Raw genomic sequence first — 27,422 nt, forward strand, 5'->3', positions numbered from 1 at the left:
CCGGCGCGCTGCGGCCGGCGCATTGCACTGATCCGAAGCCAGGAGCCAGGTGCTTCTCCTGGTCTCCCATGGGGTGCAGGGCCCAAGGACTTGGGCCATCCTCCACTGCACTCCCGGGCCATAGCAGAGAGCTGGACTGGAAGGGGGCAACCGGGACAGAATCCGGCGCCCCGACCAGGACTAGAACCCGGGGTGCCGGCGCCGCAAGGCGGAGGATTAGCCTAGTGAGCCGCAGCGCCGGCCCCTCTCCATCTTTAGATCTCAGCTTGAGCCTCCCTTCTGTAAAGCCTTTGCTACACACACGCGCACACACACACCCCTAGTCTAAGGCAGTCCCTTCTGTGACAATCTCACAGAACGGTGTTCTCTTTTACAACATCACAGCTCTTGGATATCATTCACCTGCTGGGATATTTATTGAGTTAAAGCAGGTCTCTTCTGTACTCTGTTATCCTTAACAGAGACAGAGACTGTTTTACTCATTATGTACCTCTGCCCAGTGCAACCTCAGGCACACGATTTGCACTTAATAAATATATTTGAATCAATAAATATCAACATATGAGAATACAAAAGAATGATTCAGCCATGGTTGAGGAAGTTTGGATCTCCAGCTCTAGGGCTTAGAAAGTAGTAAAGACATGATTTTAGCACTCCCATTTGTAATGTTGGACCCCTTATGAAAAAGAGACTAGGTAACAGAATAAATGAATGACAAGAATTTTTTTTCTATTTCCCAGTCTAAAATCTTGGTCTCATTTTTTTCTCAGCCAAGCCTGCAGATTCTTCCTTATCAATCTCTATATGCCTCTCCCTTCTAAGACTCCTTCAAATTCTCCACTGATTCTGCCACAAAAGGTCTTCGAGTCCTCAAGTACAATCCATTGTACCCCCCACAAAGATTGCTTTTGGAAAGTTGTCTTTGCTAATATTATTCCTGTGAAAGTCATCAGCAGTTTGCTTTCAAAGTGCTTTTTCCCAGCAGTCATTCAGACAATAAATGTTTATTGAGCACCTACTAGGTGCTTAACACCATGATAAGCTCTGGCATTCAAGACCACTCACAACATAATCCCTGCCGATGATCTAATCACCTCTTAAGGGCCCCCAACCCTCTCAGCACTGCTACATTGCAATCAAATTTCAACTTGAGAGACAAAACTTATCCAAACTATAGCATTCACCTCCAGTGTCAGTGTGGGAAGGCATTGACAAAGGGTATGGAGAGAGGAGGGGAGTATTTTGTGTTTATTTATAAAACTGACCACATTGTCCAGTATTTGAGTTGAGGTGGGTTTTTTTGTTTTTGTTTTTTGTTTTTGTTTTTACTGTGAAAGGCAGAGAGACAGAGTGAGGGAGTAAACGAGAGACAAAGAGAGAGAGCTCCCTTCACTGGTTCACTTCCTAAATGTTCCCAGTGGCCCCCAACTGGATGCCAGGAACTCAATCCAGGTCTCCTATGTGGGTGGCAGGAATCTAATCAGTTGGGCTATTACTGTTGCTTCTCAGAGTCTGCATTAGCAAGAAGGTGGAGTCAGGAGCTAGAGCCAGGTATCAAAGCATGAGATGTGAGTATCTTAAGTGCTAGGCCAAACATGCACCCCAGTAGTTGAGGCTTTTGGAAACAAACATCAGCAGCCCTTTGCATTCTGTCCAGCCACATTCCTCATCTCAGCTGAGCACAGAGCCACCTACTTGCTTAAAAGAAGAGAGGAAGAAAAAGCAAAACAGGGACAGAGAAAGGCACAGATGAACGTTTGAAAAGAATATCCTTGTTACACAGGAGACGATGAGTAGAGAGGTGAGTGAACCTATGCATCCTGCTAGTAGAAAAGTAACTGATGGTTAACACGGTTTCCTTTCTCTATGAAGTACGAGACAAGGTCATCTGGTAAGAAGCGATGGATAGAGGGATATCAGAAACCTGATGTGGGGTGGGCATTTGGCCTAGCAGTTACGCTGTCCGCATCTCCATATCATATTGTTCCGGTTTGGCCGACGCCGCGGCTCACTAGGCTAATCCTCCGCCTAGCGGCGCCAGCACACCGGCTTCTAGTCCTGGTTGGGGCGCCGGATTCTGTCCCGGTTGCCCCTCTTCCAGGCCAGCCCTCTGCTGTGGCCAGGGAGTGCAGTGGAGGATGGCCCAAGTCCTTGGGCCCTGCACCCCATGGGAGACCAGGAAAAGCACCTGGCTCCTGGCTCCTGCCATCGGATCAGCGCGGTGCGCCGGCCGCAGCGCGCTGGCCGCGGCGGCCATTGGAGGGTGAACCAACGGCAAAGGAAGACCTTTCTCTCTGTCTCTCTCTCTCTCACTGTCCACTCTGCCTGTCAAAAATAAATAAATAAATAAATAAAAATTGTTTCGGTTTGAGTCCCAGCTCCACTTTCAATTCCAGATTCCTGCTAACGTGAAGCTTGAAAGGTAGCAGGTGATGGCTCCAGTGTTTGGGTCTCTGCCAACCATATCCCAGGAGATCCAGACTGAGTTGCTGGCTGCTGACTTTAGCCCAGCCCAATTCCATCTTTTGTAGGTATTTGAGGAGTGGGCTGTCAGATGGAAGTGCACACGCTCTCTCTCTCAAATAAACATTTTTTAAAAAGAAATCTGAGGAGAGTAGAGAGTTTGAAGTAGTTATAATGGAATTGGAGATGGAGAATTGACTAGTAATCAAAGGATACAGGACTTCAGGGGCCATTTGAGGTTAATGATTATGGATTTGCCTTGATGCCAATCTGTCCCCTAGGGAAACTTTTTGCAATGGTGTCTGCAGGCCCAAATGTAGGGTTTGGAGGATTTTGCTACACGAATGATGAAAAGACAGAGAGGAAGGCGGTTTATTTTATTGGTTGGAGTGTTATTAAAATAATGGTCTGGTGATTCTTAGCTGAATAGGAAAAAATGAGAAGCAAGTGGGAGGGGTGGGCAATAAGGTTGGTGAATAGGGGAGATTGGGACAAGCAGCTGGAAGGTATGGGAATTGTGGACGGAAAATAAAATGCTGGAGCCAGCGGTCTTAGAGGTGGAGGAGCTTACGTGGTGACAAAGATGGAGGAAATCTTCGGAGATGTTCTCACGTTGCCAATATGAACCCCTTCCGCTGGTAGAGATGAACAGATATGCTTTCCTTCTTTCTTCACCTTTCAACACTCTGATTCTCTACATGTCTTTTGCTCACATGCGTCAGAATGGGCTGGGTGGTCACAAATGACCCCCAATATCTCATAACCTCAAGAGGTACCTGGGCATAAAAATTATTCATATTTTATGAATGAGTAAATTGAGCCTCGGAGTGAATGTAAAATGTGCAGGGCTCTCCATTGGCAAAACCCTAAGGATGCAATACTTAAAATTTCTCCACATGCGCTGAGTACTTTCAGTGGTAGCTGCAAATCCCCCTGGATCACCACGTAGTGTGCAATCGTGTGTCTTTATCTTAGTTGAGACTTCTCCATCCAGAATTCGGTAACACCACTCCCGTGCTGACGGGGGCGCTGGACAGAGATGGCCAGGGAGGAGAATTAGACGAGGCGGTAGAGTTCTCTGGGTAGGGCTTACAGCCTGTCATTGGGTGCGTCCTGTTCCCACGAGCCCCTCCCTTGCCTGAAGTCAATTCATGAAGATCTGACTTCATTGTGCAGGGTTTGCGGAAAGGTGGGATCTGGCTCAGGGTGTCCCCGGCTGGAGTCCCCACCCCGCGGCAGCCTCGCCCAGATCTGGCAGAGCCAGGGGCGCACCCGGGAGTGTAGAAAGGCGGGGAGAAGCTGCGAGGTTGAAGGCGGGGCGGACGGCTGCCAAACTGGCCAATAGGCGGCTCCCCAGCTGCAGAGCAGAGAGGGCAAGGGCGCTGCCGCCGGCACCACTGCCTCCCAAGTTTCCCCTGGTGTGTGCACCTTCCTGGCCGCTCTGCTCCTCCCGGCGCATAGGGTCCGGAGAGGCAGGAGCAGAGGACTCGGGACGGGGTTTCTGAGGAAGGGGAGTGGACGGGCACCCGATCCGCTCTGGAGGGTCGGTGAAAGATGAAGGGCCGGCGGCGGCGGCGCCGAGAGTACTGCAAGTTCGCTCTGCTGTTGGTGCTGTACACGCTGGTACTGCTGCTCGTCCCCTCCGTGTTGGACGGTGGCCGCGACGGGGACAAGGGCGCCGGGCACTGCCCGGGCCTGCAGCGCAGCCTGGGAGTGTGGAGCTTGGAGGCGGCGGCCGCCGGTGAACGCGAACAGGGCGCAGAGTCACGCCCGGCTGCCGAAGGGGGCGCGGGCCAGTCCCCCCAGGTTCCCGGCAATCTCAGCGGCGCCGTCGGGGAGGCGGTGTCCCGGGAGAAGCAGCACATCTACGTGCATGCCACCTGGCGTACCGGCTCGTCCTTCCTGGGCGAGCTCTTCAACCAGCACCCGGACGTTTTCTACTTGTACGAGCCCATGTGGCATCTATGGCAGGCGCTCTATCCGGGCGACGCCGAGAGCCTGCAGGGCGCGCTCCGAGACATGCTGCGTTCGCTCTTCCGCTGCGACTTCTCGGTGCTGCAACTGTACGCGCCGCCGGGGGACCCCGCCGCGCGCGCCCCGGACTCGGCCAACCTCACCACGGCCGCACTCTTCCGCTGGCGGACCAACAAAGTCATCTGCTCACCGCCGCTGTGCCCCGGCGCACCTCGGGCCCGCGCCGACGTGGGTCTTGTTGAGGACACAGCCTGCGAGCGCAGCTGCCCACCCGTGGCTCTACGCGCCCTGGAGGCCGAGTGCCGCAAGTACCCGGTGGTGGTCATCAAGGACGTGCGCCTGCTGGACTTGGGGGTCCTGGTGCCCCTGCTGCGTGACCCGGGCCTCAACCTGAAGGTGGTGCAGCTTTTCCGCGACCCCCGGGCCGTGCACAACTCGCGCCTCAAGTCTAAGCAGGGATTGCTGCGCGAGAGTATCCAGGTGCTGCGCACCCGCCAAAGGGGAGACCGCTTCCACCGTGTGCTGCTGGCGCACGGCGTGGGCGCTCGCCCCGGAGGCCAATCCCGCGCGCTGCCCGCCGCGCCGCGTGCCGATTTCTTCTTGACCGGCGCGCTCGAGGTGATCTGCGAGGCGTGGCTGCGCGACCTGCTGTTCGCGCGCGGCGCGCCCGCCTGGCTGCGGCGCCGCTACTTGAGGCTGCGCTACGAGGACTTGGTGCGGCAACCGCGCGCCCAGCTGCGCCGCCTGCTGCACTTCGCCGGGCTGCGCGCGCTGGCCGCGCTCGACACCTTCGCGCTCAACATGACGCGCGGCGCGGCCTACGGCGCGGACCGGCCGTTCCACCTGTCGGCGCGCGACGCCCGAGAGGCCGTGCATGCCTGGCGCGAGCGCCTGAGCCGGGAGCAGGTGCGCCAGGTGGAGGCGGCTTGCGCTCCAGCCATGCGTCTGCTGGCCTACCCTCGCAGTGGAGAGGAAGGCGACGCGGAGCCTCCCAGGGATGGCGAAGTGCCGCTGGACACCGAGGCCGACGGTGCCACGTAGCCTCCCACTTCCGCCCCGGGTCGAATCCGGGTAAGGTGGCCCTGGGCACGCGGGAGAGGGTCTTGGGGGAGACTGGAACAGACTGTGGAGGAAGGAAGAGAAGGGAGGCTGCCATTCTGGATTCCATATGGTCAGATAGGGTCCCAGCAGGTGGGAAAGTCTTGATCTTGAATTTTGGAGAGTTATCGGGATCCCTGGCTTAGCCACCTGCCTTCTCAAGGAGGGCCCTGAGATGAGAGAGAATATTGAAGTATGGCAGAGATGGAACCCATGCCCCTTGATCCTCAAGGGGAGGTATCGGAGGTCTGAGGACAGCAGAGAAGCCTTGAAATAGTCATGATGGAACTCAGAACTGGGAGTTGACACGAAGAGTACAGATTTTGGGAAGCATTTGAGGTTGATGATTACCACGTTCTCTTGATGCCAATTTGCCCTGTAGGAAAACTTCTTTCAGTGGTGTTTGCTGGCACAGAGAGCCAAAAGCAAGATTTGGTGGCAATATATGAACTCTAACCCAACCTCCCTCTGATCTTTCAGTTTTGTATTTCTTCTCTGTCTCCTTTATGTGCAGGCTCCAGGGCTTTCTCTCCTAAGTTACCAAGCATGCTAGGCACAGTTAGAAGGCTCTTGCAACCATTTTTGTACATTTGTGTGTCTCAGGCCCTGGTGTAGTGGAGTAAAATAGACTTTGCTTTTCTCAGCTCATGTGCCTCTCTCCACCTCCTTCTCTCCGCCTCCTCTCCCTCCCCCACTTCCCCCTCTTCCCTCCCCCCCTTCCCGCGGCTGGCTTTTTGCAGGATATTTGACCATATCCCATTCACACCAGGTCACAAAAGCTGCCTGGTCAGCTTCCTCTACTGCAACAAAACTTCAGGGCCCCATGCCATTGAGAGAGGGGACCTTAGATTGGCGTTAGCAGTTTCCCTGCTAACAAGGAGCTATGTGAAAAGGCACCCTCCCCCCCATTTTGGTTCTTTCTCTATAGACTGTTTATCTGAGGATGCTAAAGCGGGGCTTAAATGACCTCAAAAAGTGTTCAGCGTCAGGGTCAGTGCATTGCCTGTAACATTGGGCTGAGGAAGGAGTTGCTTTGGCACCATGCTGGCCATCGCCTCTACCTAGTGGCATGGAAGTGCATTTCCCCAAACTCACTGTGAGTTGGAAGGGTGCCACCTTCGGCACTGTGCAGTCCAGAGGAGGAGGAAAAGCAGTACGGGGCGGGCGGAAGTGACTTAAGTTTCCATTCATTATTTTATGGTGTAATTCAGCATTCCCTTGGGATGAAGCTCAGGAGGACAAAGGTTGAAGATGTTAAGGGAGATGGATTGTGTTGCTGATTGAGCCGGGTTTCAGAGTGATTTCGGAAGCTGGCTAAGTGATTTTTCTCCCTGCAATCCAATCAACTGGTTGTCCTAGTCAGTTTCTGTAATTGCTAGGAAGTCTGTGTTCTTTCCTGATTTCCAGGGTAAAGGAAGGTAAGGCCCAGAGTGACTTGTCACATCTTAACAAAAACATCCTTTCATCTGCTAAGTCTGTATTTATAGATGTAACAGAGTGGTCCCTAACCCTCCTGGACAGACCTCTGGAAGCTTCCTCTCCTGGGCAAATGCTGTCCCGTTTTATGGTTTTACGACAGGGCAATCTCCCAGAAACGTTTGTTTTTATCCCCATTCTTACTAACATTTACTGAGTGCTGACTGGCATGTGCGAAAGGGCATGGGTAGGAGGGTACCAGGCATCAGCTTTGTCCTGGAGGAAGTTAAGAGTGTGCTGTGGCAAAACACGGTAGAGCTGCTTTAGGCTCTTTCAGACTTGGGTGACGGAGCACTTCTCACATTGGGCACTCACTGCCAATCAGTGGATTTACTAAAATGCTCCTGTTCCTGGTTCCAAGGAAGGTACCATTGCTAACTGCTGATGGGTGACCCCGAAGTTAGTTACACTCTATGCAAGGGAAAGGAAGCACAGAGAGTGGATCCTTATTAAAGGACTTTGTGCCATGCATGGAGTTAGGCGTTGCACATCTGTGGTTATTTAAACCCATTTTACAGATGAGAAATCTGAGGCTCGGAGGAGTAAGTTGCCCAGAGTCACACCTGGGCTAGTGAGGGTGGAATAACATTTGGCTTTGGCGTTAGACTCCAGAGATAATAATCTCCCCATGTCAACACACTTTACCTAGCTCCCCTTAGATTCTCTTGGCAGCACCCCAGGCACCCCGGCCAGCCTTAGAGACTAGTCTGGGATAGAAAACACACTTGGCTTTGTGACTAATAAAACCCAAACACTGAACAAATAAAAGGTCTCCAAACTGCTAGCAGCACCTGATCAGGTGTTGATGAGCAGTCAACTGTCCACCGCAGTGATTTCTGTGAAAAAGCTGGGAGCTGTGAAGTGGCAGCAGACGTAGGATGCTGTTGCGGAAAGGGGAAGATGCTGACATTATACATGGGTAGCTCTATCACCCTCTCACATACTTTCAAGTGCCTCGTGGTTGAGAGCTTCTTGGCTAAGAATGCATGATTGTATGAGAGGGCTTCAGAAAGTTCATGGAAAATGCATATTATGGAAAGTACTATGTGTGCATATCAACATCTTTGCACCGGAAGTAACTTTTCTTTGAATCCCAGTTTTCTTCAACTTTTTTGAGTACCCTTGTACATTATCCACCACTGTCCTAAGCAGACTGATGCATTGTCCTATCCTTTATAGCATGTCTCCCTTTGACCTCTGCCTTTGATAGGACCAGAGAGTTCATTTTCCCCTTTTGTTCTTAAAAGGGAGAGAGAGAGAGAGAGAGAGAGAGAGAGAGGTCTCCTATCTGCTGGTTCACTCCCCAAATGCCCACAACAGCCAGGGCTGGGCCTGACCAAATCCAGGGACCAAGAGCTTAATCAGGGTCTCGCATGAGGGTGTCAGGGACCCACCCAACTGTAGAGCCATCAGCTGCTGTGCACCAGGGTACGCATTAGCAGGAAGCAGGCATTGGGAGCACAGCCGGGTCTGGAAATCAGGCAGCCAAGCAGTCCAAATAGGATATAGGCATCCTAAGCGGCATCTTCACTGCTTTGCCAAATGCCTGCTCCCAGAATTTCTTTTCTGTACGCACTTAAGACACCTTGATGTTTTTCCCTGACAAAGTATATGCACCCTTTGAAAGAAATGAGGCTTACCCTTGTAAGCCCTAACAATCAGGAGGCTTTCTTTTTTGTTTTGTTTTGGTTTTCAACTCTCCCTTGATTTTATTTATTTATTTATTTATTTATTTATTTTAAATCATGTTGAAAACGGTTTACTTTTTTTTTTTTTTTTTTTGACAGGCAGAGTGGACAGTGAGAGAGAGAGACAGAGAGAAAGGTCTTCCTTTTGCCATTGGTTCACCCTCCAATGGCCGCCGCGGCCGGTGCGCTGCGGCCGGCGCACCATGCTGATCGGATGGCAGGAGCCAAGTGCTTCTCCTGGTCTCCCATGGGGTGCAGGGCCCAAGCACTTGGGCCATCCTCCACTGCACTCCCGGGCCACAGCAGAGAGCTGTCCTGGAAGAGGGGCAACCGGGACAGAATCTGGCGCCCCGACCGGGACTAGAATCCTGTGTGCCGGTGCCTCAAGGCGGAGGATTAGCCTAGTAAGCCGTGGCACCGGCCCTCTTTTTTAGTTTTTGAGATAATATATTTTAAAGTTACATTACCGTAAAAAGACTTAGTGCATCACCAAATAAGTGTAACACGTAAAAAGAAAAAAGACCCTAGTTTAGTCGGAATACAGATCACAGCTATAAATAATAATTGAATGGAAAAATGACCATTTCACCCACATACAGTAAATTTTAAAGTAATCACAGATCATTAAAACTGTAGAGTATAACATTCCTAACCATTGGTTTGACAAAGGTAGAAAACAAAGTTTTACCAAGCTATATTTGCAGCAATACTGATGCACACAGACATTTCTTTTTTTGTTTTTGTTTTCTTATTTTTTTTCTTTTCTTTTTTTAGTTCTACCTCCCACATATAAGGGAGAACATGTGGTATCTTTCTGTGTCTGGTTTATTTCACTCAACATGATGTCCTCCAGTTGTGTCCATTTTTTTTGCAAATGGTAGAATTTCATTCTTTTCTTACAGCTGAATAATAAATATTGCATTGTGTATATCTACCGCATTTACTGTATCCATTCATCTGATAGTAACACCTTGGTTGATTCCAAATTTTGGCCACCTCCAAATCCCTAACCAACAATTTTGAATGTCATTCCATTTTAATCAAGAGATGGAACCCTGAATGTTTTATATAGGCTTATGTACGACTACCCTTGGACTACCCTTGACTTAAATACACACGGCTAAAGAACAGGTATTTTAAAAACACTGCTCCTTTGTAGAACTTCTCATTCAAAAAAATGTATGCAGACTCCCAGTAGCAAATCGATCTGAGCGCCATCTTCCAACCAGAGGGCTGGAAGTTAGGCCAGGGTGTGTGTGTGTATGTGTGTGTGTGTGTGTGTGTACATATAGGTGTGTATGAGTAGCAGAACTGCAGTAAAGTGTGAACAGTTTTTAAAGACACATCATGGCTGGCGCCGCGGCTCAGTGAAGCTAATCCTCTGCCTACGGCACCGGCACCCCGAGGTTCTAGTCCCGGTTGGGGCGCCGGATTCTGTCCCGGTTGCCCCCCTTCCAGTCCGGCTCTCTGCTGTGGCCCGGGAGTGCAGTGGAGGATGGCCCAAGTGCTTAGGCCCTGCACCCACATGGGAGACCAGGAGAAGCACCTGGCTCCTGGCTTCGCGGATCGGCGCAGCGCACCAGCCACAACACGCCAGCCATAGCAGCCACTTGGGGGGTGAACCAATGGAAGGAAGACCTTTCTCTCTCTCTCTCTCTCTCTCACTGCCTAACTCTGCCTGTCAAAAAAAAAAAAGACACATCATGTGCAAATCGTTAGTGCCTCTTGCGCAGTTTGTACTACCTTTGATGCAGACATTCTCCAAGCCCCCTGTGGGCCTGTCTTCTCTTGGCAGGACTCCTCGGTTAAGGGCGGATTTGGTGTTTTTGAAGAGTCAGGGCTCATCAAGTCTGGGGGAGGAAGCTGGCCCTGAAAAGTGAGGTGTGGGCATAAAGTAGTAACAGATGTTCCTTGGCTCATATGAAATAAGTCTTTTAAAAAATGATTTATCTATTTTTATTTAAACAAGAGAGAGATCTATTGGTTCACTCCCCAGATGCCTGCAATAGCCCGGGCTGGGCCATACCAAAGCCAGGAGCCAAGAACTCCACCTGGGTCTCCCACAAGGGTGGCAGGGATCCAAGTGCCTGATTCCTCTGCTTCCCAGGTAAACTGGCAGGGAGTGGATCAAGCAGAGCAGCCAGGACTCAAACCAGCTGGGATGACTCAGACTATGGAATGCTGGGGTCACAAGCAGCAGCTTGACTTGCTGTGCCCCAACACCCACCCCCAAAGGCTTCGGGACCCACCTCTTCTTGTTAATACTTGAGGAGACTTTGGCAAGACTCTACACTTTTTGGCTTGATTGCTCTTATCAGTAAGAAGAGGAGAGGCAGGAGTCTGGCACAGCAGTTAGGACCCTGCTTGGGATACTCACATCCCATATCCGAGTGCCTGGATTTCAATTCTGGCTCTGCTTCTGATTCTAACTTCCTACTATGCGCACCTTTGGAGGCAGCAGGAGATGGCCCAAGTTCTTGGGTCTCTGCCACCCACATTGGAAAATCAAATTGGGTCCCAGGCTCCTGGCTTTGGCCTGGCCCAGCCCTGGCTTATGGTGGGCATTTGGGGAATAAACCAGCATGGGAGTTCTCTGCTGTCTGTATGTCTCTCTCTGCCCTTCAAATAAATTAATAACTTTTTAGCTAAAAAGAGGAGGCTGAATTAAGGAGATTTTTAAGTTTTCTTGGTGCTAAAGGTAGGTGACGTTTATTGAGTGCCCGTTTTGTGTGCACCATGTTCCTCGCTAAATGCAGTTAGCACTCAGCATTGAGGTAGGCAGTAATCCTATTTTATGGATGGTGAAACAAGTCCAGGGAGGTTAGGTAATTGTTAAGGATAACACAGCCAAAAGATTAAAATCAAATGCTCTGTTTTTAAATGAGTGCTTTTAAATTTTGTCAAGAAAACACAAGAGAGTTCAACAATATGGAAAGATTTAATGTTCCTGCCATCCTTACTTCCTAGAAGCAGCCACTACGTAGATTTCATATGGCGTATTTCTAAAAATGCTTTATACACATTCAAACAAATGTATAGTTTGTTAAAGCACAAATGGGATTGAACTGTTATTTACCATTTTGCACTTGATCTCCCCCCAAAAAAAATTTTCTTTCTTTTTTTGTTAATTTTTTTCTTTTTTTGAAAATCTTTTCATGTCATCTTTTGAATGGCTATATTGTATTTCATTGTTGGAACATGAGAGGGCAATTCAAAATATCCAAGGGAAAATGAAGTTAAAAGATTATTTTGGTGCAAAAAAAATTGAAGTTCATGCATGGCTTTTTATGATACACATTTTCTGTGAAATTTCTGAAGGTCTTTTGTGTGCATGGATTCCAAAACATTTTGTACCAAAATGAAGTTTACTTTTAATTCCATTTTCCATGAAGTTTTTGAAGTTCCAAGTTCCATACTGTAGCACGTTTAATTTATTGGTTTTTTTTTTTTTGCTATATTTCATTACAATTTTATTTTTATTTTTTTGACAGGCAGAGTGGACAGTGAGAGAGAGAGACAGAGAGAAAGGTCCTCCTTTGCCGTTGGTTCACCCTCCAATGGCCGCCGCGGCTGGCACGCTTTGGCCGGCGCATGGCGCTGATCCGATGGCAGGAGCCAGGTACTTCTCCTGGTCTCCCATGGGGTGCAGGGCCCAAGCACTTGGGCCATCCTCCACTGCACTCCCTGGCCACAGCAGAGAGCTGGCCTGGAAGAGGGGCAACCGGGACAGAATCCGGGGCCCCGACCGGGACTAGAACCCAGTGTGCCGGCGCCGCAAGGCGGAGGAGATTAGCCTAGTGAGCTGCGGCGCCGGCCTCATTACAATTTTAGTAGCATCCTTATACTTTCTTTGCATCCACACGATCATATCTGTTGGAAAAATCCCTGTATTAGAGTGACCTCATTATCAAAAGGCTTTTTGATATGCTTTTTACATGTTGAAACATAAAGGTCTTCAAATTCACACCAGCTTTTCTCCCACCAGCGGTTTCTGAGAGCATCTGTTTCCCAGACTTTCAACAACATGGATTTCATTGAATTTCTTCATCTTGGCTAGTCTGATGGTTGGAAAATCCCAGCACCTTGGCTCTATCTGTCCCTATAGTCAGTTCACATGAGACGATGAGTGATTGCTTTATACCTCGGGTTATATTAACAAGAATGCCAAAATGATGAAATCAACTTCTTACCTCCGCACGGATGGTACAGTTTGACGGAAAAAACAATTATTCCCTTATAAAAGCACACTAGCATATCAGGTTGTTGCCCAGATGACCGTCATTTTGTTCTGTTGCAATGGATTGTACTTGTGAACTTGAACATCAGTGATTTTTTTAAAAAAAAGAGATTTATTTATTTATTTGAAAATCAGAGTTGCACAGAGAAAGAGAGAAAGAAGGAGAGGCAGAGAGAGAAAGGTCTTCCATTCACTGGTTTACTCCCCAATTGGCTGCAATGGCCAGAGCTGCGCCGATCCGAAGCCAGGAGCCAGGAGCTTCTTCCGGGTCTCCCATGCAGGTGCAGGGACCCAAGGACTTGGGTCCTCTTCTGCTGCTTTCCCAGGCCACAGCAAAGAGCTGGATTGGAAGTGGGGCGGCCGGGACTTGAATCGCTGCCCATATGGGATGCCGGCACTGCAGGCTGCGGCTTTACCTGCTATGCCACAGCCCCGGCCCCATCAGTGATTTTTAAATGAGGTTTAATCCTTCATACATTTGCTCTGTGCTCCTGAGAACGCTCTTTGTGTTCTTAAGGGGGATGGGCACGAGTGCCCATCTGCAGTTTTTGAGGCAGGATTCAGCAGGGTTTCTTCTAAGGGTTTTCTTTGTGTGTGTGGTGTGTTTCTGTTTTTACCTTGGCAGAGATTTCCTTCCCATGAATACAAGTGTCACATACATAGTTAGGAGTGATGCTTTTAAAAACATTTACAAAGTGCTGATTGGAAATTCTTTAGTACGCTTTCACCGTGAGCAGCCCAGGAAAGAATGAAACTACAAAAGCCAAACTGGCCTTGGTTTTTTGCGTATGACACGTTGGACAAGGTGACTCCTAAATGAACCTCTCTCTTTGTGAGATTGCCTGGCTCTGCGTCCTCTTGCTTCACAGTGGCACTGAAGGAACTTGCTCTCCTGAAAGAACCATTGCTGCTCAAGTGCGGTAGGGACTAAGAAACCTCGCTGGCCCAAGTTCAAGAACACAGGGAAGTAGAGAAGTGTTTGGGAGCTGAATAGGAAGCAGTGTCAATTGCAGAAGCGTTGTAGAGCTCAGTGATGTGTTCAGGAGAACCAGACTCCTTCAGCTTTGCTCCCCACTCCCTTAGCCCCCAGGCCCTGAAGCAGTGGCTATGCTGACATCTACAGCTGGCCTTGTTCATACCGAAGTCTGTCCTACCGGATGCTGAGAATAAACCAGAGCGTTCAGCTGCTGGTGAATCTTTTTGCCTTCCCTGATGACCGTGTTCTGAGCCAGCAAGTCCCCTCCTCCTGAAATGGACTTGGCCATGGAGTTGCATTCTGCCATTAACCTCTGACATAGATGTGTTACTGCTTATAGAATTGAAGGCCTGAAGCCAGAGCTGTGGCATAGCAGGTAGAGCTACTGCCTGCAGTGCTGGCATCCCATATGGGCGCTGGTTCGAGACCCGGCTGCTCCACTTCCAATCCAGCTCTCTACTATGGCCTGGGAAAGCAGTAGAAGGTGGCCAAGTCCTTGGGCCCCTGCACCCACATGGGAGAACGGAAGAATCCCCTGACTCCTGGCTTTGGATCAGTGTAGCTCCAGTCATTGTGGCCATCTGGGGAGTGAACCAGTAGATGCAAGACCTTTCTCTCTCTGTCTCTGCCTCTCTGTAACTCTGCCTTTCAAATAAATAAATAAATAAATCTTTAAAAAATGAATTGAAGCCCTTTCCATGAAGGCTTACCTTAAGACTAGAGTGATAAAAGGTACCCTGGAAGACATGGGGTATTCTGGCCTGGAAATCCCAACGCCCAGAAAAAGTGCTTCAAGAGCAGACTACCGTGTAATTATTAGTATCATTGAGTCACAGTGTCCTCTGGCAGGATGCAAAGGAAACAGCCTAACTGCAGGCCTCAAAGCATATCATTCTGCCCAGAAATAGAACGTCACAGAAACATCCAAAGACGCTGAAGTGAGGCGAGATAGGAGCCGCCCTAAGAGGGAACGGAGAGGCTAACTGAAGAAGTCACTGCATACGGACAGGTAAGGTGAAAACTAGGGAAAGAAATGTCCCAAGGCTTTGAGATCACTTTTCCCAAGACTGAGATCAACTTTACCCAAAAAAAAAGGACTTTTCACTCTCTTACATTTGAGGGACCGTAAGCCAAAAATACTAAAATCAACATTTTTAAAAATAGGACTTCTGTGCGACCAGCCAAGAGCTGGCCTATGTGAAGTATACAGATTTTAGAAGCAATAAAATGGATGCTGTCTCTTCCAGCAATGAAGGATATCACCAACACAGACACAATGAGCAAACAATGTTTTTCAGGTTCTGTAAACAACAAAGATGTTACACTTTTCTTGTCTTGCTTCTCCTATCCTCCGCCAGCTGCTAGGAATTTCAAAGTGGACAGGAGATGGGTTCGTTTGCAGGTGGGAGGATGGTTATGGGGGGGAAAAACCACTATAATACAAAAGTTGTACTTTTGAAATTTATATTTGGTAAATAAAAGTTTTCTTAAAAAAAGGACCATTTTATAAAACAGACATGATTGGCTGCGAACACACACACACACACCCTTGTAAAGAATAACCACAATCCCTAGCTTTATCAAATGCTGTTTAAATTTATTTTATTTTTATTTCTCCACAGTCAAAGGGGAAAGGCATAGTTTTGAGCTCGTGAGAAAAAAAAAAAAAACAACAACCATGTCCAGATCCTAGGTGGGCAATCTGCAGCAATCCTGCAGACTGGGTGGGGCTGGGGAGGGGAGGCTGACTTTGGCCATCCAGTGTCTTGTGTCAACACAAACCTGCTCTGGGCAGCGGGCCATTTTACTATCCCCATCCTGAACTGTGCACCGGAAAAGCTAGGAAAGGGTGGAACAAACAGGAAAGGGTGGAACAGACCTACTGTCTCACTGTGCAGCGAGGGAGAGATGGAGGGGCAGACTGGCCTTGGGCTGATCCACACACTCTGCACTGACTAGCCATCCTAACCTGGAAACCCTAATGCTGATTGAAGCTGTTGTAGGCAACCCCAGTGTCCCCCTCCCCCTACCTCCAGCCACTCATTTGAACAATAGCCCCTATGGGGACCAAATGACTACGTGAATTGCAGGACTAAGCTCCCTCATAGCCCAGCTCAGTGCATCTCCAACATCTGCAGGTGACCCATCCAAAACATATCATAAAATACTGACTTGGATCCTTGGCTGGAGTTGCAAGCCAGTTTACGCATAAAACCAATTGCATCTGTCAACTGACATTTTTATCTCAGAGCAGCTCAATGAAAGAAAAAAAAACAAGTAGGCAAGCTCCCAGTTTTCTTAATACTGCATTGGTGCATGTTCATTTGTTCTCAAACGAGCGCAAAAATTGGAGAAAAATTATAGCTGGGGTGGGTATTATGAAATTGGAGACATGTAATTATTTTATTCTATTCTATTGGGGGAAATATTAGTGGTTTCATTTTTGCACTGGCTGACTCTGGTGCTTGAATGACTCAGGGACTGAGGGGGTTCTCTGCATTCCTCCCACGGTGGGCGGGGACAGCGGGAACCTAGGTCAGCCTAGCTCTTCACTGGGGCTGCCCAGTCCAGGCCAGGGGCTTCTCCCCTCCTTTCTCCCTACACTCCCCAGGCAAGAGTGGTGTGTGTGTGTGTGTGTGTGTGTGTGTGTGTGTGTGTGTGTTTCTGGTTTTGTTTTGTTTTATTGTATTGTGACTCAACCCATTTTTGCCTTGAGCAAGACTTGTTTCAGGGTCAGTACCATTGAGACTGTTATGGACTAGTACAAGTGTAACTGGCAACCTCTGCCACTGTCACTCTTTCACACTAAAAGTCTAGAAATCATAACATTTCTGCTGTTTAAAGTACATTTCCAGGCTACTTAGGGGACGCAGCTGTATTAGCAAACTCTGTTACATTTTATGTCGGAGTCACAGTGAGTGAATGCTCACACTTCTACATTTTTGGTATTTCAAATATTATTTTGCCATTACTCCTGAGTGGCTCCCTTTAAAAGAAAAAAACACTTAATGGCTCTATAGTCATAAACATTGTCAGTCATTTCCGTTTTCCTTGGTACTGTATTTCACTGATTTGAAGTGAAAACAGGAAGGTTAAGAAAGCTTAACCTGGGTTAACAGATAAGCTTAGATGTTAACTTCATCCACAGTGGTGGGGATAGGGGTAGGGCTCCATTTTAGGATGCTGGGAGAAGACCTCACGTGCCAAAGCCATTTGTTGTGACATTTTCCAGAAGGAAGGCTAGTACAATAGGCTGGAAAGTAATCCAGCCGATGATAAGGGGACCTGCTAAATACCCGGAAGTCGCAGCCCCCTGGGCCCCAAGTGCTAAGTGCCAGCCTCAACTTTGAGCATCTGTGGAGTGGCTTTTGGTGGTCACCTCGGGGCTCTTCACCTGGTGCAAGTGTGTGGGCACGGACAGGATACGATGCACTGGAGTCCCAGGCATGTACCTTCCGGAGGCAAGACCGCGAAAAGCTCCGGGGAAGAAAGGCAAATGCAATGCAAGGAGTGGAAGTGAGGTGCCTGTGCAGCTTCCCAGATCCCCACGGCAGGCCCGGGCGCCTTAGCAGACTTGCAACGGGGGTCCCAGGAAGGCCACTGAGAGGCTTCATTTGCTTAAATCTTCTGTTCTGGAACTTGAAAGCCAGCAGGAAGCGGCTTCTTACCCCTCCCCCGCGCCCACTTCAAAGGTTGAAAAAGTGTGATTAAAATGCTACGAGTGTGTCTTCCTGAGTTATTCCGCAGTCACCAGGGGGAGAACCTCAGCCCAGCCAACTGCATGCAGCCCTGGCTCCGGAGACCCGCAATGAAGCTTCCCCTTGATGGCAGCGAGGCTATTAGTACGTCAGCTAGTTGCATTTAGGGCCCGGCTGGTAATTTAAACACACAGAGGGAATGTAGCAAAGGAGATAAAATACACCCAGCTCACTGGAGTAAGACTTTGAATCCTTATAAATGAACAATTCATTTTTTAAGTGAAAGCCGATTTGTGAATTATTTGCCACCTATTCTAAAAAAAAACAAAAACAACAAAAAAAAAACCTTTTATCCATGGTTCTCAAAACAATGAGATACAGAAGCCTCTGTGATTCTTGCAATTAATTGTACAAAAACAATTTCTTATTTATTTTCTATTATCGTACAGAGTGGGCTTTGAATAGTTCTGATGTGGACATAAACGAAAAGGTGTACCTTGTCTCAAGTAGTGCAGGAGATGGCAAATGTTTTCATTCTCCCTGGAAGTTTAGCAGTTTTGAGATGTAAGTCCTCACTTCCAAACACCGAGCAGCTGGGGAAAAGGACAAAGCCACAGACCTGGTCACTGTAGCTAGCTGAGAAACTGAATGTTTGGGTCTTAAATATGGGGGCCACCGCTGTGGCATAGTGGGTAAAACCCACTACATGTAATTATTTTATTCTATTCTATTGGGGGAAATAATAGCAGCCTGCAGTGCCAGCATCCCATATGGGCACCAGTTCGAGTCCCGGCTGCTCCACTTCTGATCCAGCTCTTTGCTATGGCCTGGGAAAGCAGCAGAAGATGGCCCAAGTGCTTGGGCCCCTGCACCCACGAGGAAGACCTGGAACAAGCTTCTGGTTCCTGGCTTCAGACTGGTGCAGCTCTGGCCTTTGTGGCTATTTGGGAAATGAGCCAGCAGATGTAATACCTCTGTCTCTCTCTCTCCCTCTTTCCATCCGTAACTCTTTCAAATAAATAAATATTAAAAAATTACAAATATGAGGGTACTTCAAAAGGCTCATGGAAAGTGGAGTTAGATGTTAAGTTTATTTTGGTACAAAAGACTCTGAAATCCATGCATAGTTTTTTTTAAAAAAAATAGTTTTTAAAAGAAATGTATTTATTGGAAAGTCCGAGTGACAGAACACACACACACAGAGAGAGAGAGAGAGAGAGAGAGAGAGATCCTCCATCTGTTGGCCAAATGGCCACAATGGCCAGGGCTGGGCTAGGCCAAAGCCAGAAGGCTGAATTCCCATCCAGGTCTCCCACTTGGGTGCAGGGGCCCAAGCACTTGGGCTGTCTTCTGCTGCTTTCCCAGGTGCATAAGCAGGGAGCTGGATGGGAAGTGGAGCAGCCGACACTGGGATGCCAATATTACAAGCTTCAGCTTTTTTTTTTTTTATCTTTTATTTAATGAATATAAATTTCCAAAGTACGACTCATGGGTTACAATGGCTTCCCCCCCCATACCGTCCCTCCCACCAACAACCCTCCCCTTTCCCACTCCCTCTCCCCTTCCATTCACATCAAGATTCATTTTCGATTATCTTAATATACAGAAGATCACAAGCTTCAGCTTAACCTTCTATGGTACAACACCAGCCCCTCACCCATGCATACTTTTTTCATAATATGCATTTTCCATAAACATCTTGAAGACCCCCTCAGATACGCATCCCTGACCTGGTTTAGAGACATTCAGAACTAGAGGCCGACATGAAAGGACGGGAACCCACCTAGTTGGAGAGTGAAAGGGCCTGGAGAGGTTGCCGTCTGGTGCCCTGTAGGCTGCCCAGCTGGGATTAGGAAAATTTCAGTTAAGTTCTTCAAATACTCCAGAGCAGTAATAGTTCTCTCAGAAGTCTATTTTCTCCTCTCCCCACCCCTTGTACTGCCATTAATTTGGTTAAAAACTTGAATTTGATTGAAAGTCCGCTTTTCAGGTAGATTAAAAAAAGACATTTTTTTTTAAAAAGATTTATTTGAAAGGCAGAGTTGGGGGTGGGGAAAGAGAGAGAGCAAGCTTCCATCTGCTGGTTCACTCCCGCAAATGGCCATAATAGCCAGAGCTGGGCCAAACCGAAGCCAGAAGCCAAGAGCTTCTTCTGGGTTTCCCACATGTGTGACGGGGTACTTCCTCCACTGCTTTCCCAGGTGCATTAGCAGAGAGCTGGGTCAGAAGTGAAGCAGCCAGGACTCAAACTGGTACTCATATGGGATCCATGGATCACAGGGGGTGGCTTTACCCAATACACCACAGCACCAGCCCTGTAAGACAACTTTTAACAAAAGGATGCAAAGAGGGTTTATGGGTACAGAGGTTGGTCTGGTAGTACATTCCATAAATGTTAGTCGGGCAGTGGCATCCCACCTGGCAACATTTAGCATTTAGTCATTGACAAAACCACCTGGAGTTACTGCCAAGCTTTCTGGGTTTTTAAAACAATCCAAAGGAAGACTTGAATACATGGGCCAAAGAAATAGTGACAGAGGAAGTTATTTTTTTAACTGTTTAATTTTGAAATAATTATAAACATCACAGGATGTTGCAGAGACAGTACAGAAAGGTCCAATATCCCCTTTATCTAGTTTCCCCTAGATGAATATCTTACATACACATTAATCTCAACATCAGGACATTGACATTGGTACAATCTGATGATTTCCATTTTCAACAGGTTTTAGTTACACTCAATTTGTGTGTGTACATATGTGTATAGATTTGTGCAATTTTTTTCATAGATTTGTGTAAATATCACTACAGTCAAGACACAGAACTATTCCATCAGCACAAGGAAACTCCTGTGCTACCCCATTATAGTCACACATACCCCTCCTCAACTCACCTCTTCCACTGGCAAACACTAATCTGTTTTCTGTCTCCATAATAATCATGTTATTTCAGGAATATTATTTAAGTGAACTCATACAATATGTAACCCTTTGAGATCGGATACTTCAACTCAGTGTAATTCTCTGCAGATTCATCCAGGTTGTCTTGTGTAACAACAGTTCATTTTCATTAATGAGTAGTAGTCCATGGTGTGAATTTAACCATTTACCTTTAAAGGACAATCGGATTGTTTTCAGTCTTGGATTATTACAAATAAAGCCGCTATGAATACTCATGTACAGGTTTTTATATGGGCACATTTTTTTGTTTGCTGGATCATGTGGTGTATCTGAAACTGATTTTTTAAATCAATTTTATAAGAAACTACCAAACTGTCTTCCAGAGTAGCTACAGCTTTGTACATTCCCACCGGCAACGTGTGAGAGATCAAATTCTGTCCATCCTCACCAGCATTTAGTATTGGCATTTAGCATTGTCACTTGCATTTAGTACTGTATTTTATATGTTCCAATAGGTATGCAGTGATATCTCACCGGGGTTTTAATGTGATAGATAGTGATACTAAACACCTTTTCATGTGCTTATTTGCCATACATACATACATACATATATACATACATATATATATGTATGTATATATCCTCTTTGGTGAAATGTTGGTTCAAATGTTTTGCATATTTTCTAATTGAGTTGTTTTTTACATTTGAACTTTGAGAGTTTTATATTCTAGACACAAATCAGTTTCTCCCAGTCTTTATCATCTTACCAAGGTGTTTTGAAAAGCTAAAGTTTTAATGTTGATGGAATCCAATTGACCAGTTTTTCCTTTTGTGAATTGTACAATTTTTGATGTTACATCTAAGAACTCTTTGTCTAAACCCTAGGATATTATAGATTTTCTCCTATATTTTCTTGTAAAAGTTTTGTAATTTTTGTTTTGTCTTGCCTTATAAATTTTAGGATAAGAATATCTGTACCCGCATTTGATTCTAGGATGAATTTTGAGTTAATTTTTGTATAAAGTGTGAGGTTTATGGGGCCGGCGCTGTGGTGTAGCACTGCCGCCTCCAGTGCCAGTATCCAATATTGGCACGGGTTTGAGTCCCGGCTGCTCCACTTCTGATCCAGATCTCTGCTATGGCCTGGGAAAGCAGTAGAAGATGGCCCAGGTCCTTGGGCCCCTGCACCCGCATGGGAGACCTGGAGGAAGCTCCTGGCTCCTGGCTTCGGATGAGCGCAGCTTTAACTGTTGCGGCCACCTGGGGAGTGAACCAGTGGGTGGAAGACCTCTCTCTCTCTCTCTCTCTCTCTCTCCCTGCCTCCCCTTCTCTCTCTGTGGATCTCTTTCAAGTAAATAAATAAATCTTTAAAAAATATAAAAAAATAAAGTGTGAGGTTTAGATCAAGTTATTTTTTGCCTAATGATATCTAACTGTTCTAGTACCACTGATTGACACAGACTATCCTTCCTCCAGTGAACTGTTTTTGCACCTTTGTAAAAAAACAGCCAGACATATATATATATATATATATATATATATATATATATATATAGATCTGTTGCTGAATTCTCTTTATGCTCCACTGTTGGAGGAGTCTGTCCCTCCACCAATACCACACTGTTCTGATTTATGTAGTTATATAGTTATACGGTATCTTAACATTGAGTAGAGTGATTCCTCCTACTTTATTCTTTTCCAAAAAAGGTTTTAGCCACTCTGGTTCTTTGCTTTTCCATATAAATTTTAGAGTAAGTTTGTCTATCTACAAAAATCATTGATATAATTTGATAGGAATTTTTTAAACCTATAGATTAGGGGAAACTGACATCTTTGTTATTTTGAATCTTCCAGTCCATGAACACACTATGTCTCTACTGATTTAGATTTGATTTTCAAAAACATTTTTAGATTTATTTTATTGGTGTCAACATTTACTACTGATAGTGTGAAGTGTAATATCCATTAAGCTTCTTTTACCTGGCCCCTCTCTAATTCTCCTAAATATTTTCTCCTCTTATTTTGAGAACTACATCATACAATGTTATGATTTTTGCTTTGCCATCAAACAATTTTATAAACTAAAGACAATAGTCTTAAATTTATTTATACTTGTATCCTTTCTATTGTTCTTTCTTCATTTATGATATTTCAAGTCTCCTTTTATAATTTATCTTCTGTTGGAAGAACTCTCATTAGTTCTTTGTTTTTTTTTTTTTAAGATTTATTCATTTATTTGAAAGGCAGAATTGCAGAGAGGCAGAGGCTGAGAGAGAGAGACAGAGCTCTTCCATCAGCTAGTTCACTCCCCAGATGGCCACAATGGCTGGAGCTGTGCCGATCCGAAGCCAGGAGCCAAGAACTTCTTCCGAGTCTCCCACGTGGGTGCAGGGAACCAAGAACTTGGGCCTTCCTCTGCTGCTTTCCCAGGCCACAGCAGAGAGCTGGATAGGAAGTGGAGCAGCCGGTATTCAAACCAGCACCCATATGGGATGCCGGCACTGCAGGTGGTGATTTTACCCATTACTCCACAGCGCCAGTCCACTTCCCCCTCATTAGTTATTTTAAGCAGTTCTACTGGCAACAAATTTTGTTAATTTTCCTTGGTCTGAGAATATCTTCACTTCACCTTCATTCCTCAAGGATATTACTGTGGGATGTAGAAGGCTGGGTTGGGGGCCTGTGTTGTAGCATAACAGGTTAATCTGCCACCTGCAAGGCAAGCATCCTATATAGGCGCTGGTCCGAGACCCGGCTGCTTCACTTCTTTTTTTTTTAATTAATTAATTAATTTATTTATTTGAGAGCTAGAGTTACAGACAGTGAGAGGGAGAGCGAGAGAGAGAGAGAGAGAGGCCTTTTTTCCGTTGGTTCACTCCCCAGATGGCCGCAACGCCTGGAGCTGTGCCTATCCGAAGCCAGGACTGAGAAGCCAAGTGCTTCTTCCTGGTCTCCGTCATGGGTGCAGGGGCCCAAGGACTTGGGCCATCTTCTACTGTTTTCCCAGAGCATAGCAGAGAGCTGGATTGGAAGTGGAACAGCCGGGACTAGAACCGGCGGCCATATGGGATGCTAGCACTGCAGGCAGAGGATTAACCTACTGCCGGCCCCTGGCTGCTTCACTTCGATAGAGCTGCCCGCGAATGTACCTGGGAAAGCAGCAGTAGATGGCCTAAGTGCTTGGGACCCTGTACCTATGTGGGAGACCCAAAAGAGGCTCCTGGCTTCTGCCCGGCCCAGCACTGGCCATTATAGACATTTGGAGAATGAACCAGTGGATGGAAAATCTCTCTCGCTCTCACTTTGCCTTTCAAATAAAAAAAACTTAAAAAGAAAAGCAACTGTGTGTTTAAAAGATCAGGTTGACAGTTATTTTCACTCTTGAAAAATGTTTTCCCACATCCTTCTGACCTCAATGCTTTCAGATAGGAAATCTATATTACATAATTGTTCCCATAGATAATGTGTCATCTTTGTAGTTGCTTTTGTGAATTTTTCTTTGACTTTACTTTTCTTAAATTTGATTATGCTTAGTATATATTTCTTTCGGTTTTTCTTGCTTTGGATTCTTATAGTTTCTTGAATCTGTACATGTATGTCTTTTGCCAAATTAGGGAAATTTTCAGCCTATTTCTTCACATACTTTTCCAGCCCCATTTACTTTCTGGAACTCTGATAGTGTGAATGGATGAAGCTCGGTTCATCTTTTTCTATTCTACTTTCTGTTGTTTGCATTGGTTAATTTCTATCGTTCCAGTTTCAGATTCTCTAATTCTTTACTCTGGCCACTGTTGAGCCTATCCTGTATTTTTCTTACTGATTATACAGTTGTAAAGTTTCCATTTGATTCTTTCTAAAATATATCCTTGCTGAGAATTCTTATTTGTTTCATTTGTTTCAAGTGTGCTCATCCTTGCTAATTAAAGCATGTTTTGGTTAATTTCAATTCAATATCTGTGTAATTTTAGTGTTACTGTCTGCCAATTGTCTTTTCTCATTCATGTTGAAAATTTCCCTGCTTCTTCCTTTGCTTTTTTTCATTGGTGCTTTTTTCATTGGATCCTGGACATTTGAAGTATCATGTTATGAATCTCTGAATCTTATTTAAATCTTCTATTTTAGCAGCCCACCACTGGAACCACACTGATGATGGAAGAAGTGGTGTTGAACTTGGTTACTGCTGGGTCAGGGTGGCAGTTCAGAAATTCTGGCTGCTGACAGGAGAGGGTATTATTTTCTGTGATGCCTGCTTTCTCTCTTTCTAGGCTGACCCTTTCTCTGTCCTTTGGCTAGAGATAACAGGCTTTTCTTGGGTCATTTTGTTTCCATCTGTGGCCATTTGTGTCCATTTGTGTTTTTTTTTTTTTTTTTTAACCTGCTGGTTTCTTCATCATCCATCCCAGGATATAGAGGAGCCAGAAAGAAAACCCAGGGAACTCACAGTCAGGTTGATCCTCAGTTCTCAAGGTTCCTAACCAGACTGTCTGCTCTCCACACTCTAGACTCTTCTTTGTCTTACATATCTTGTTTGGGGCGGCAGGGTGTTGGTAAACAAACTTTGTGGAAACAGTATGAAATACATCTAGTCTATCTTGTGTGGAACCAGAAATCAGTCCATCTGCAAACTGGTTTTTATTAAACTAAATTACAGGGGGCCAGCGCTGTGGCGAGTTAAAGCCCTGGCCTGAAGCGCTGGCATCCCATATGGGCGCCAGTTCTAGTACCGGCTGCTCCACTTCTGATCCAGCTCTCTGCTATGGCCTGGGAAAGCAGTAGAAGAAGGCCCAAGTCCTTGGGCCCCTGCACCCACGTGGGAGACCCGGAAGAAGCTCCTGGCTCCTGGCTTCAGATTGGCGCATCTGGGGAATGAACCAGCAGATGGAAGACCTCTCTCTCTGTCTCTGCCTCTCTCTGTAGCTCTGTCTTTCAAATAAATAAAATAAATCTTTTTAAAAAATATATAAACTAAATTATACTGAAACTTGACGTGGTGGATCTAAGCCATATTCGCAGAATATTAGAGATTCAAAGAATAGCTTTTAAGGCAGTTGTGAAATCAGCTTATTGCTTATTGTGAATTCTCATGGCACATTTTTTTCTAATTATTTTATTTGAAAGAGTTCCACAGGGGCCGGCACCGTGGCACAGTAGGTCAATTCTCCACCTGTGGCCACAGCATCCCATATGGGCACTGGTTCTAGTCCAGGCTGCTCCTCTTCCAATCCAGCTCTCTGCTGTGGCCTGGGAAAGCAGAAGATGGCCCAAGTCCTTGGGCCCCTGCATCCGCATGGGAGACCAGGAAGAAGCACCTGGCTCCTGGCTTCGGATTGGCATAGCTCCAGCTGTTGCGGCCATCTGGGGAGTGAACCAACGGACGGAAGACCCTTCTCTCTGTCTCTCCCTTTCACTGTAACTCTACCTCTCAAATAAATAAAATATTAAAAAAAGAGTTACACAGAGAGAGAAGAAGAAGCAGAGAGAGAGAGAGAGTCTTCCATCCACTGGTTCACTCGCCAATTGGCCGCAACGGCCGGAGCTGAGCTGAGCCGAAGCCAGGAGCCAGGAGCCTCCTCTGGGTCTCCTACACGGGTGCAGAGACCCAAGGACTTAGGCCATCCTCTACTGCTTTCCCAGGCCACAGCAGAGAGCTGGATCGGAAGTAGAGCAGCCGGGACTGGAACCAGCATCCGTATGGGATGCCGGCACTGCAGGTGGCAGTTTCACCCGCCATGCCACAGTGCCAGCCCCCATAGCACATTTTTAATAATCTTGAGAATGCCTCTTTCCCAAACTCTACATCAGTTCTGTTAAGATAACAGACAGCTTCGCTACACTGGAACATGTCAAATTTGGTGACAGACAGGATCAATGGAAGGATCACAAGAAAGCCAGAAACTGATGACAGAACTAGCACAAACATGTCACAATCAGATCACATACTCCTATAGTGACATAAGCAGTATGCTTGAATGAGAGAAGGAAAAAAGTTCACGTGCCACAGAGGTGGAAAACTGGGCTCATTGCCTATGCAGGCTGTTTCACAGAAAACCGGGTGTTGGTGGCATGATTCCACAGGATGAACAAACACAAGAATGGATGGTTACCTGGTTGTTGCCTAAAGGTACAGCTTCAATTCGAGCTCCTCTCCTCACTACCCAGCAGTTTCCAGAAAACTGCTTTCAACAGGCAGCCCGCAAGGGCAGCAGCATACTGACAGAGCCATCCTGATGGAGGTGCCCCTTTCAGGAAAATTTTCCTGTCTTTGTCTTCACCAAATACCTCTCAGGTCACAATTTCTCTTGGGCGGTTTTCACAAACCAGACATGTCACATGATTCAGTGAGAATGTCCAGCACTGAATACTATAGCTTGGATAAGGAAGATTATCATATTTAAGAAGCCTTACATTGCCAGGGTTCAAGAGACTGTGGATTTCTGTGTCCCAGTGTTCAAACATCCTTTGTTCGTTCCCTTCCAGGTCAGTCACCATGAACCAGGGCACTCAGCATGCTGCCCCAGCACTGGAGAAGCAAACGCCGTGGAGGCAATCTATCACACTGTCAGAGCCTGCGACTTGACTTGGTACCAACTGCTGTGCAATTCTGCTGAGCAGGAATATCACGAGCTGTTAAATAATGACGGACACATTGGTCCAGGCAAAGTTTCCCGTGAGGAAGTGACAGTGCAATGTGGATATTTATGGCCATAAAATAGGAGGAACTTGAGTTCCCAGGCTGAACCTGCGTCTGCTGGAGCCATTTCAACAAGGCATCTTAGCAACAAAGAAGAGATGTGATTTGGTTCCATTTCACATCAGCAGGTGTCTGTACAAAAACATCAATGCGAATAAAGGGCCAAGTGCAGTCCTATCTATCTGGATTAAATTTATTAATATTAAATAACAGTATGGGTG

The 27,422-nt window shown here is 46.6% G+C and overlaps 1 protein-coding gene across 1 annotated transcript; it reads left to right on the forward strand.

The window, feature by feature from the left end:
- The first annotated feature begins 3,716 nt into the window (after positions 1–3,716).
- On the forward strand, positions 3,717–27,411 carry CHST7 (carbohydrate sulfotransferase 7). Its single transcript, XM_002719879.6, has 2 exons — positions 3,717–5,508; positions 26,988–27,411. Exon 1 carries the CDS (start codon positions 4,018–4,020, stop codon positions 5,476–5,478), a length of 1,461 nt encoding a protein of 486 aa, XP_002719925.1. The 5' UTR covers positions 3,717–4,017; the 3' UTR covers positions 5,479–5,508; positions 26,988–27,411.
- Positions 27,412–27,422: the final 11 nt, after the last annotated feature.

Source organism: Oryctolagus cuniculus, chromosome X, assembly GCF_051225735.1.
Source record: "Oryctolagus cuniculus isolate XC-2025 breed Fujian yellow rabbit chromosome X, ASM5122573v1, whole genome shotgun sequence".
Lineage (NCBI taxonomy): Eukaryota > Metazoa > Chordata > Mammalia > Lagomorpha > Leporidae > Oryctolagus > Oryctolagus cuniculus.